Raw genomic sequence first — 13,724 nt, 5'->3', positions numbered from 1 at the left:
ATGTTTTTAAAGTGAATTCCATAGTCTTCTAATGTATTTTTCATCCAAATAACTTGTGCACAACATGCACTTGCAGCAATGTATTTGGCTTCCGACGTAGATAGTGCAATTGAATTTTATTTCTTGGAAGTCCAAGAAACAAGTGCATGTCCTAAAAATTGGCATGTTCCGGATGTACTTTTTCTATCTATCCTGCATCCGCCAAAATCGGCATCTGCATAAGCTATTAGATCGAATTTTTCAGATTTTGGATACCACAATCCTAAATTTGGAGTTCCTTTAAGATACCTAAATATTCTTTTAACACTCTTCATATGAGATAATTTAGGATTAGATTGAAACCTAGCACAAAGTCCTACACTAAACATAATATCTGGTCTAGTCATGGTGAGGTAGAGTAGACTACCTATCATTCCCCTATATGTTTTTTTATCAAAATTTTCACTATTTTCATCCATATCTAACTTAGTCGCAGTACTCATAGGGGTGTTTATTGCTTTTGAATTATCCATGTTAAATCGTTTTAACAATTCTAATGTAAATTTGGATTGGTTAAGAAATATATCATCACTAAGTTGTTTGATTTGTAATCCTAAAAAGAAAGTTAATTCACCCATTAAACTCATTTCAAATTCATGACTCATACATTTGGCAAATGATTGACATAGTGATTCATCCGAAGAGCCAAAAATAATATCGTCAACATAAATTTGCACAATAAGAAAATTATTTTTAAAATGTTTAATAAACAATGTAGTATCAACCTTGCCTTTGGTAAAATTATTTAAAATAAGAAAGGAACTAAGCCTTTCATACCAAGCTCTAGGAGCTTGTTTCAAGCCATAGAGAGCTTTAGTCAATTTGAATACATGATTAGGAAGAAGAGAATTTTCAAATCCGGGAGGTTGTTCGACATATACTTCTTCGGAAATAAAACCATTCAAGAAAGCACTTTTGATATCCATTTGAAATAGTTTAAAATTATTACTACTAGCATAGGCAAGGAGCATCCTTATAGCTTCTAATCGAGCCACGGGAGCGAAGGTTTCTTCGTAATCGATACCTTCTTCTTGGTTGAAACCTTTGACCACTAATCTAGCCTTGTTTCTAACCACGATACCATTTTCGTCTTGCTTGTTTCTAAAGACCCATTTAGTACCAATGACTAAATGGTCACTAGGTCTAGGAACAAGCTTCCATACCTTATTCCTCTCAAATTGATTCAATTCCTCTTGCATTGCAATAACCCAAAAATCATCTTTTATGGCATCGTCAATGCATTTAGGTTCAATTTGAGAAAGGAAGGCGACATTAGCACAAAAATTCTTGAAGGAGGAACGAGTTTGAACCCCTTTTGATGTATCTCCTATAATTAGCTCCTTTGGATGAGCATCTATATACTTCCATTCCTTGGGTAAGGAAATTTCGGAAGAAGGTGCATCCAAGTTGCTATTTTGAGGAGGAGGTTCATTTAAATTTAAATTATCAAAACCAAGATCATCATCAAAATCATTTTTCTTTAAATTAGAAATTTCATCAAAATCTACATGAATAGACTCTTCTATTACTAACGTTCTTTTGTTAAAAACCCGAAAAGCCTTAGAAATGGAAGAGTAACCAAGAAAGATGCCTTCATCGGATTTAGCATCAAATTTTCCTAAGACATCCCTTTCATTCAAAATAAAGCATTTACAACCGAAAACTTTAAAATAGGAAATATTTGGTTTTTTGTTATTCCACAATTCATAGGGAGTTTTTGATAAGGATGGTCTTATTAGGACTCTATTCATGATGTAGCAAGCCGTATTTACGGCTTCGGCCCAAAAATACTTAGGTAAACTATGTTCATTTAACATGGTTCTTGCCATTTCTTGAAGGTTTCTATTTTTTCTTTCAACTACTCCATTTTGTTGGGGATTCCTCGGAGTGGAGAAGTTGTGATTGTATCCATTAACTTCACAAAAATTTTGAAAGTCACGGTTTTGAAATTCGCCACCGTGATCACTCCGAATTGATGAAATCATGAAACCTTTTTCGTTTTGAGTGAGTTTACAAAATTTATAGAAGCACTTGAAGCAATCACTTTTATGGACTAAGAAATAGGTCCAAGTGTACTTAGTATAGTCATCCACAATTACAAACGCATATTTGCTTCCTCCTAGACTTGTTGTGTCAATTGGTCCGAATAAGTCCAAATGGATCAATTGTAGTGGTCTAGTGGTGCTAATTTGATTTTTTGGTTTGAAACTAGTTTTTATTTGTTTACCTAGTTGACATGCATCACATACTTTTTCCTTAGTAAACTTTATATTTGGTATCCCTCGTACTAATTCTCTAGATGAGATCTTAGATATTAGTTTAATGCTTGCATGGCCTAATCTCCTATGCCAAAGCCAAGCATCATCATTTAGAGCGGAGAAGCACATTTCATTACTTAGTTCATCAAGGTTGATGGTGTAGACATTATTTTGTTTTAATGCAATCATAGTCAAGTTATTGTTTGATTTTTCGATAATATACATATTTGATTCGAATCTAACGATATAACCTTTATCGCATAGTTGACTAATGCTCAAGAGATTATGTTTCAATCTATCAACTAGTAAAACATCATCAATGGAAAAACTAAATTTGTTACCAATAGTTCCCTTGCCAATGATTTTGCCTTTGTTGTTGTCTCCGAAGGTGACGTACCCTTCTTCTTTGCTAGTGAGCATAGAGAAATGAGATGAATCTCCAGTCATATGTCTTGAGCGTCCACTATCGAGATACCATCTCTTGCTCCTAGCTTGTGGGTTTGTCTACAAAAGAGGATGACTTTTAGGTACCCATTTGATTTTGGGTGCCTCAAAAATTGATCCACTAACTTTGTTATTTATTATTGAATCCTTTATAGTTCCTTTAGGAACCCATATTAATTTTTTTGAACTAATTTTCCTAAATGGACATTGTAGGCAATATGTCCAGATTTGCAATAGAAGTTGTATTTCATATAAGAGGAAACATGTAATGTAGGTCCTTTTATGAAAGTGGTAGGATTTTGATGTAATCCTTTTACAAATCTAATTCCATTTCTATTTGCGACGTGACCCTTGTGTGCAAGGATCATATCTAATCCTTTGCTACCAACCTTAAACTTGTTTAAGGTTTCTTTAAGAAGCAAATTTTTATTTTTTATTGCTTCTAAATGCTCACACTTAGAGCATGGAGGAGTTTGAAGACTATCAAACTTATTTTGTAGCAAAGCATGCTCTTTCTTTAAGATACTTAACTTCTTGCTAACAGTTCTACATTCATCAAATAATTCATGAAAAGCGATAGAGAGTTCTTCAAAAGATAAATCTTCATTAAATAAATCAAATACCTCTTCTCCTAAAGGCATTAGCGCGTAATGAGCAACTTGCTCGGTGTTGGACTCCTCTTCTTCGGACGCCCTTGAATCATCCCACGTTGCCTTGAGCGCCTTCTTCTTTGATGTTCTCTTTTTGGCTTGAGGACAATCGTTCTTTTAGTGTCCCGGTTTTTTGCATTCATAGCAAATCACTTGGTCCTTCTTTTGTTCAAATTTGTTTTTTGTATTATTTTTAAATTTGTTCTTTCTTAAATATTTTTTAAATTTTTGAGTCAAAAGTGCAATGTCATTGTCACTGTCCTCATCACTTGATGTTCCTTTCAAGTGGTCTTCTTGTGATTTGAGTGCCATATCCTTCCTGTGAGGGAATGCTTTAAGGTCTTTGGCCTTGAATGATCGTAACTTTTGGATCCCAACTTTTAGGGAGGGATCTTAAGATTTTAGTTACTAGTTCAAAGTTAGTAAAATCTTTACCAAGAGCTTTGAGTCCATTGATGACATCCGTAAACCGGGTGTACATGTCTCCGATTGACTCACTTGGTTTCATTCAGAAAAGTTCGTAAGAGTGCACAAGGATGTTGATTTTGGACTCTTTCACTCGGCTAGTGCCTTCATGAGTGACCTCAAGAGTTCTCCAAATATCAAAAGCCGAATCACAAATTGAAACACGATTAAATTCATTTTTGTCTAGTGCACAAAACAAGGCATTCATAGCCTTTGCATTTAAAGCAAAAACCTTCTTCTCCGATTCATTCCATTCGCTCATCGGAAGAGAAGATTTTTGAAATCCGTTTTCAACAATAGTCCAAAGCTCAAAATCCATAGAAATGAGGAAGATCCTCATCCGAGTCTTCCAATAAGTATAATCCGACCCATTAAACAAGGGTGGACGTGTGATAGAATGACCCTCATTCATGCTGGAGTAAGCCATCTCTCTTGGGTATTAAACCAAATATAAGAGTGAGCCTAGCTCTGATACCAATTGTTAGGATCGGAGCGGCACTAAGAGGGGGGGGGGGTGAATTAGTGCAGCGGCTTAAAACGTTGGTTTCGACAAATCTTTCGTACGATAAAAATCGGAATCGGAAGTGCTTAACTTGAAAGCGTATTCGCAAAGTTGTGCAGTAAATGTAATGAGAAAATAAAGCAAGTAAGAGGGTTTGTAGTAATGTAAATAGCAGTAATGACATGCAAACCAGAAATTACACCGTTTTTAAAGTGGTTCGGTCGAGTGACCTACATCCACTTGCGAGGCCCCTCTTCGATGAGGCTCCCACCTTCCACTAGCAAATCTCTTGAAAGGGAAGGGTGAATACCCCTCTTACAACTTTTACAAGCGGTTCACTCTCTTACAGATTTTCAGCAAGAAAGAAGGAGGTGAACACTAGCAAATTGAAAACAAGAAAGGCAAAGACTCTTCTAAGACTTTTCTCTCAATCACTTGCTGCTCAAAAAGTTGTGTTCTCAGCTGAGACTTGAGGGGTATTTATAGGCCTCAAGAGGATTCAAATTTGGGCTCCAGAAAATTTGAATTCTCTTATGTTCCCGATGCTGGCGGTGCCACCGCCCAGCGCTCGGGTGCTGGACGGTGCAACCGCCCAGCCCAGGAGGTGTCACCGCCCAGCTCTCGGGTGCTGGGCGGTGCTACCGCCCAGCCAGGCAGTGCCACTGCTTGGCTCTCCGATTAACTGGTTTGGCTTAATTTTAGCCCAAACCAAATCTGACTTTGGGCCTAGTTGGCCCCTAACCAGGATATAGGATTATCTCTTAATCCTAATCCTAATTACAAGTTAACTATATAACAAAAAAAACATCCTAAGCAAGTTTTCAACCGCGAACGTCGAGTCTTGTTCCGACGAGCTTTCCGACGAACTTCTTCTGACGGACTCCCTGCAAGCTCCCGATCTTGTGATGACTTTAACGAGTAGCCGAGCCTTCCCAGTGATCTCCGTGAACCTCCAACGATCTCTTCGGCGAACTTCCGAAAATTCCGATAGGTTCCCGATTTCTTCTCGGTTGGTTCTGGCAGCATCTCCGACGATTCTTCGGACTCTTAAACGTCCATCGATCTTGACTCCGGTATTCTTGCTTTGTGTTTTCTGGTTATCGTAGTTAATCCTGCACACTTAACTCAATAATATGGATTAGATCAATTAACCCATCAATTGATTTTATCATCAAAATCCGAGATTCAACACACTATGTATGAGTTCCAATAGCTTAGTGACTCTCTCTCCAATTCCACTAAATGGAAAGTTGGTCATTTTTCTACGAAGGCAAGGCTTGCAAGTTGCATATGACTCATAGTCGAATGGATCTAGATATCCATCCTTTCATAATTTTTGAATCCTTCCCTCATGGATGTGACCTAGCCTATAATGCCACAAGTATGCACTATTCACCTCATCTCGTTTCCTCTTAGACACACTTATATTCATGATATGTGGAGTAGTGTCTAGCATAAATAAACCATTATCTAATGTTCCTTTCGTGATAATCTTATTATATAATAATATTGAACAACCATTGTTCTCAAAAACTAATTTATATCTATTAACTGTCAAACATAAAATGGAGATAATATTTTTAATAATAGAAGGAATAAAAAAACATGCATCTAATGTAATAATAGCTCCACCAAGCAGATGTAGGGCTACCTCGCCAATAGCTACTGTAGCAACTTTTGCTCAATTGCCCATCTTGAGGTCCATCTAGCCTCTCACCAATCTCCTAGACCTTGCTAGAACCTACAATGAATTTCATATATGATAAACACTACCGGCATCCAATACCCATATGTTATCATAAGAGTCTAACAAATAGAGACTGATCGTGAATGTACCTGAAGCTTCTCCAAGCTTTTGTTTCACCCTCTCTACAAGGTACTCTTTGCAGTTCCACTTCCAGTGCCCATCATTGCCACAGTGGAAGCACTAGCCTTTGTCCTTTGTCGGATCTTTCTTAGTAACCTTTGCTTTACCTAGTCTGCCCTTGCCCTTCTTAAGGAACTTTTATGCTTTCCTTTTCTTTCTGGTTTCACTAGTGTAGAGAATTAGTTTCTCTTTCTTAATAGTGCTCTTTGGCTCCCTCAACATATTGAGGAGCTCCGGGAGAGTCACCTCAAGCTTGTTCAAATTAAAATTCATTATGAACTATGAAAAGGAATCTGGTAGGGACTGAAGCACAATGTTCACATACAAGTTATCCTCTAGGACCATTCCTAGACCTGTGAGTTTCTCTATCTACTCAATCATTTTTAGGACATGGTTATGAACTAGTGTCCCCTCAGTCATCCTAGCTCGGACGAGGCACTTGGATATCTCATATCGCTGAGGCTTTCCTTGTTTCTCAAAGAGTTTGCGGACATATAGTAGTATGGATCTGGCATCCGTCTTTTCATGTTGTCTTTGTAACTCAGGAGTCATAAAGCCCAACATGTAACACCGAGCAAGAGTGGAGTCATCAATATACTTCACGTAGTGAGTGATCTCATCCTCGCTTACCCCTTCCTCGGGTGTAGGCATCTCTATATTATGGACATACGCGATTTTCTCCATCGTGAGAACAATTCTCAAGTTGCGGAGCCAATCCGTATAATTTGGACTAGTGAGACAGTTGACATCAAGTATGCCATGTAAGGGATTTGAAAGCTACATTTTCTAAAAATAAAGTTGCAGCAGAAATAAATAACATGCAGATTTTATAAAAAATAAATAATCAAGATATGAACTTCTATATTAATATACTCCAACTATTTTACTAGCGAGTCATGTGACACCCTCAACACATGAAATAGAAGTCTCCGGTAGACTTTTAGTGGGGATCAGGATCCAATCAGCATTTTAATATAATCTCGAAGGACTTGACCAATCACACTAAGCCCGAAAGGTAGGTAACTCTTGCCGATCACAACTCATTGTGATTCTCGCCCTGTTCGGCCTCCGAATCACTATGGTCTCAAGGGACTTGACCAACCATGATGTTCGGTTAAGTCAACACCATCATTACAAGATGAGTCTGATTCGATGATATACCCTCGAGGGACTCAACCAAGCATACAATGTCCTCAGGTCACCGGTGACATCTCTATGTCATAGGCAAGATAACGAATCACGATGTAGGTGAGCCTCGAGGGACTTGACCAACTCAAACTACACCGGGAATCGATCCCTACTTATAACAATGGAAGGCCATGTGTGTCAATCTAATTACCTCATATTTACCGACTTAATATTATCAAGCGAAGGGTTTCTATGATTTGTTCTCCTAATATGACATGTCACACATATACATATTTAATATATATCTACATCGTATATAAATATACATACATATCTAGTATATGTATAAGCAATCACACCAGATGATAATGGACCATAGCCTATTGTGATCAGGTCCGAGCTAGTGGGTCTAATCACTTACATCAAGATCTATGTGTGTAGTAGTGCATCTCCATGTCCTGTGATCGTCCATCTCGTCCTCGTCGGTTCCATCGACATCTCAACACATCTCCATGTATTGCAATCGTCTATCTCATGGGTCCCGCTATCGCTTCCATGCTCTCGCTATGCCTCCTTGTATGATTACAACTTAATCATAGGCATACAGGCACGACAATCAATGAGAAATATACTGGAGGCTCGCAGACCTCAATAATAATAATCATAAGTACACACATCACACTGTCCATGATCATCCGTCCACACATCATACATTACATATATAAATCATCATCATGTAGGACTACTAGATAATAATAAAAATAATAATTAATTAAATATTTTAATCAATTAATATTTTTTGAAATTAGGGACATGTAGAAAATTTTCTAAATTTTGATGGGTATTTTCATAATTTAGACAAAAGGACAAAATCTAGAATTTTTAAAATTCCAAGGGGCAAAACTATCTTTTGTCTGAAAACCCTAATGCCATTCTCCCTCTCCCCTACTACTACTGCCGCCGCCACCCCGCCGGCGACAGCTTGTGCGGCGGGGGGGCGGTGGCATTGCCCCTGCAGGTGGGCGCCCCCGCGGGCGGCGCTGCACCCCGCGAGCGGTGTGCCTGCGGGTGTAGTGCCCGTAGGCACCACGCTTGTGGGCGGGCCCTACGGGTGGTGCCCTCGTGGGTAGGCGACCCTAAGAGTGGCGTTGCCCCCACGGGCAACGCCCCCTTCTTTTAGGCGCTGAGCTGCCCGCAAGAGCCACCCTTGCGGGCAGGTTGCCCCTGTGATCGGCGTTGTAGGCGGTGGTCGCCTCTGCGGGTCGCTCACTTGTGGGCGAGCGTCGCTGCGGGCGCTATGCCCGTAGGCAATGCCCGTGGGTGCCACCGCCTGCGGCTGCAATTGCATGCAACAACTATTGCTGTGCACAGGTGGCGTGCTTGCATGAAGATGGCAGCAAGGCTCCCATCATCGATCGCAGCAAGGGGCAGCAATAGTTGCTGCTTTTCTCGCCTTTTTTGTCAACAATTTTGACACTAAAATCTTCTCCAAAACATAATATACGTAGTTCAAAACCAATCTATTGCATAAACAACCTAGCTTTGATACCAATGTTGGAAAATCTTGGGGGGGACATCACATGCGCAGTGGAAGAACAGAAAATAAAATCCCTAATTTCCCAAAGATTTGTTCGTCATTGTGCAAAGATTAGTGCGAAAAAATTCATGAAACTTAAAACTGCATATAGAGTAGATTGCGTTACCTAGAGAGATCGTATATCCATGAATCCTAATAGATCTCTATGAAAAGGTGAAGGAGGTCAAGCGCCCTCCTCTCTAGCGGTGATCCACACAACAGGGCTATGACGGCTCTCCTCAAAACTCTAGGCCTGCTCTGAGGTGGAGAGGGAGGAGGAGAATAGGAGAGGCAAGCAAAGGCTTCTACCCTATGAACCACTGAATCCCACCTATTTATAGAGATCTCTTTCAACTTAACCCTAATGGATCCTCTCCTATTGGGTATTGAATCTTCATCCAACTACCCAAGCCTCTTAGGTTAGTGGATCTCTATCCAATAATCTCTCATGGGCTTTTATTAGATCTTATCCATGAGATCCAATAATTCAATAGCTTATTGGATACCCAATAAGATAGGGGCTCCGGCGGATATCTCATATCCGAACCTTTACTCATCGCAACACCTACCATGTGTGTGACCCTCTAGGCCCAATATCGAGCTATCCATGAGTCATACCTGTCAGAACCTTTTTTGGCTTAGTGAATTATTATCTCCATAATAATTCACTCGACTCATCGACTGCGGACGTACTAGGCCACTATGACGTAGTCCCCAGACGATACAAAGGAATTCAATCCATTGGACCTATCTGTCATCAGTTACCATGTACCTATAGTCCCTCATCCATCTAATATCCCAGAGACTGTATACCAGGTATGGTGCTGTCAAACCCATACGGTTTCTACTCGAGTCTTGCTCTAATTGGATTCTCCCGGAGAACTCTTTCTCTCTCAATCTGTATGACCCTGGCCAGGGATTTGTCTAAGCAAGAATATATGGGATATTCCTCTCATGACACTGAAAGTGGATGATCCTCTATCGATACTCAATAGCCCTCGTAAGGTTGACTGCCACTTCTGATAATCGACTGTACTAGATCTGGGACATCCAAACCTATAAATCTGGTATCAAAGAATGGAGCACTCATACAGGACATCCTTATTGTCTCAAGTCTAAATACCATATATACCACTAGAACTACGGAATCGTTGTCTAACAATAAGGTATCGTCAACCATCCAGCATTCTATAAGCGGATCAATCAGTGAACTCATTCTCCAATGAGCACGTGTACTATATCCCTAGTGTCCCCACACGAGCAGCTATGAGACCAGCTACATCCATCATATGGACAGGTATACAACACATTAATCTGTCTGCTTATCTCGATGTCCCTCTCGAGTAACCTATGACCAAGATTATTTAAGATATGTGTTTAAAGGCGAATCAGTCTCATTATCATGTTCACATCACGATCCAATTTCCATTGCACAGATCCAAGAACATCACAATATATAAATGCATATATGCAATAGTCAATATAAATTGATAAATGCCAAAATATAATAAGCAAAAAGATTGTGTGTCAAGTCACACATGCCATCACTCATGTGATTGGCTTGTTGGGCACCTATGACTAGCAGAAAGTAGTAAGCAGGTAAGGCAGTTTACAGCAAGGATAAAATGCAAGAATGAAATGCAAACCGAGTTAAAGTGGTTCGGTCATTGTGACCTACATCTACTCTACCGATTCCTCTACCGTTAAAGCCACTAGCATCCACTAAAGATCTTCCTTCAATGGGTGAAGATCAACTACCCTTACAACTCGATTCTCCTTTTAACAAGTTCAGGAGAGAACCTTTACAACCCCCTTCACTCTTCTCTTAAGCAAGACTAACACTTTAGAGTTCGAGAAGTTCACACAAGATTACAATAGCGTTTTCTTTTCTTTTTGCTCTCAGTTGTGTGTATGCTAACCAGGGATGAGAGGAGTATTTATAGGACTCAAGTTAATTCAAAGTTGGAGCCTAAAAAGGTCTCATCCTGGGTTTCCTAGGTCCCGGCGTTACCACCGCCTATGCTAGGCAGTACCACCGCCTGCAGCACTGATATTGGGCGGTACCACCACTTAGTTGTTAGGATCGGAGTGGCACTAAGAGGGGGGGGGGGGGTGAATTAGTGCAGCGGATTAAAACTTAGGTTTTGGAAAAATCTTTCGTACGATAAAAAATCGAACTTGAAAAGCTTAATAACTTAGAAGCGTATGGAAGCGTAGTAACTAAGTAAAGTAGTTTGCAGTATGTAAATGGCAAGAATAAAATGCAAACCAGAGAAGACGGTAGTTTATAGTGGTTCGGTCAATCATGACCTACATCCACTCCTCCGATTCCTCTTCCGTCGAGGCCACCGGCATCCACTAATGATCTTCCTTTACTAGGCGAAGATCAACCTCCTTCTTACACCCCTCTTACAACCTTTTATAAGTGGTTCACCCTTTTACAAAGATTTCAATGAAAAGAAAGGAGGTGAATACTCAAGCTATTGAAAACAAGACTTTTCGTAAAGCTTTTCTCAACTTCTAGCTTCTCAAAAGGTTATAATCCCAGCTAAGATTTGAGGGGTATTTATAGGCCTCAAGAGGATTCAAATTTGGGCTCTAAAATTTGAATTCTTTTTGGTTTCCGAGGCCGGCGGTGCCACCGCCTGTCAGTGGCGGTGCCACCACCTGTCAGTGTCTAACACTGACAGTGGACTGGCGGTGCCACCGCCCAGTCTAGGCGGTGCCACCGCCTAGGCCAATTCAGCTCATTGGTTGGGCTCCAAACTTGGCCCAAACCAATCCGAACTCGGGCCCAATTGGCCCCTACTTGGGTTATAGGATTAACACTTAATCCTAACCTTAATTAATATGCTAACTACGAATTTAAAGACATTTTCTAAGCTATTACAAAGTCCGTAAGTCAAGACTTCTTCCGGCGAGCTTCCGGCAGTCTTCCGATAAACTCTCGGAAACCATTCTACGGACTCCCGGCAAGCTCCTAGACTTCACGATTTGATCTTGGCGAGTTACAACGAGCTTCTTCGGCCAACTTCGATCTTTCTCAGTGAGCTCCGCGAACTTCCAACGAACCTTCCGGTGAGCTTCCGAAAAACCCTTCGGCAAGCTCCGTACTTATTCTTGGCTAGTTCCGGCAACATTCCCGACGAACCTTCGAACTTCCGTCGAACTCTCGAACTCACAACGAATCCTTCGTGCTTGACTCCGACACTTTGTTTTGCTTTATGTCTTCGTCGTTATCGTAGTTAATCCTGCACACATAAGCGAAAACTCTACTCCAATCTAGACAATTATTACAACGCGAATTGACATTATGTTGCCCGGCACGTCATTGGTTGGCGCTTCATCCGATTCTTCAGTGCATCGTTCTCTCTTGCAGCTTGTTACCCAATCGACGGTTGACCTCCGCAACCCCGATATCCTTGGCGCAATTCCACTCTCCTTGGCCCGATGCCCGACGTCCGAAGCCTTCTGCCGTCCAATATCCTGACGTGATATCCTCCGGCGTAACGTCAATTCCTCCTGCGTCAACTGTCTAATCCTGATCGAGTAGACCTGCATCACTCAAAATGCAGTTTAAATTATAAACACATATCAAGTGGTTTCATCATCAAAATATGAGATTCAACAATCTCCCCCTTTTTGATGATGACAACCACTTGATGACGGAGTTAACCTTAACTCCCGGAGTTTAAATAAACTCCCCCTATCAATATGCCATATTGATAGAACCTTAAATTCAAACTGAATTCAAGTCATTGCAATATTCATCATGAATACTTGCAACACATCATCATGAATATATTCACAAAACTTATGCATCACATGTCATGTCATCAACATACTTCTCCCCCTTTGTCATCAACAAAAAGGAGAAGTACCACAATCAAGTATTTGTTATATGGGTTCAACTTATTGCATGAAAAACATAATATTAAATTTTTATCATCATGCAATCTAGCAGTTTTACAACATTTTAGAACTTGCAAGCTAGCAATTTAGAGATGTTCAAGAAAGCAACTCTTGCTTCTTGAAATTTGCAAGTTTTATAAGCTAGCAAATTCAAATATATGCAAGTTGGCATATTTGCTTTTCTTGAGATAGGCACGATAGCACATTTTTGCATTTTCTTAATGTTTCAAGGTAGCAATTCTCGGTGATGTTCAAGATAGCAATTTCTTCTCTTTTGAGAAGTGCAATTTTTGCTTTCTTCTTGAATTGTGTAAGCTAGCTATCTCCCCCTTTGTCATTGTCAAAAAAGAAGGGAAAAACCCTTTACATCAATTTCTAAATCATGACAAAGGTAAGTAATCATTCTTATTTGTGCATCATTATAGTTTCAGTGCACAAATTCATTAACATTACATTTCATTTTTTTATGCACGATACCGAAAAATCAATCATCATTATGAGCATATCAAACATGATATTCAAGCATTCATGATATATCATTTTGGCAACATGATCATAGCTATTCAAATGATGGTATCTAAATGTCAAAATTCATTACATCCTATCATGCATGATCATTAACTTCTCATTTGTATTTCATACACTATTTCATTTCATCTCATAAGGAATATCAAGAAGAGTTATCGGGTGATGAGATAAATATTTTATGAATACACGGAATTGTATAAAAATCATATCATAAGTGTTTCATGTATTCATATTATCACATGAAGCATACAACAATGCAAAGAAATCATGTCATGAAGAATATTAATGTGAAAATTCAGCAAAGATCACATGATACAATCGCAAAGCATGATATAATTATGCAATATATCATGAG

General features: G+C 39.6%; 1 protein-coding gene across 1 annotated transcript; it reads right to left on the bottom strand.

Moving 5' to 3' along the window:
• Positions 1 to 6,594: 6,594 nt before the first annotated feature.
• LOC135638595 (uncharacterized) lies at positions 6,595 to 6,909 on the bottom strand. Its single transcript, XM_065151780.1, has one exon. The coding sequence runs from the start codon at positions 6,907 to 6,909 to the stop codon at positions 6,595 to 6,597; it is 315 nt and encodes a 104-aa protein (XP_065007852.1).
• Between the last annotated feature and the right edge of the window lie 6,815 nt (positions 6,910 to 13,724).

This window comes from Musa acuminata, chromosome BXJ1-3 (assembly GCF_036884655.1).
Source record: "Musa acuminata AAA Group cultivar baxijiao chromosome BXJ1-3, Cavendish_Baxijiao_AAA, whole genome shotgun sequence".
NCBI classification, from domain to species: domain Eukaryota; kingdom Viridiplantae; phylum Streptophyta; class Magnoliopsida; order Zingiberales; family Musaceae; genus Musa; species Musa acuminata.
Note: the sequence above shows the minus strand (reverse complement) of the source record. Positions and strands in the feature narration are given on the sequence as shown.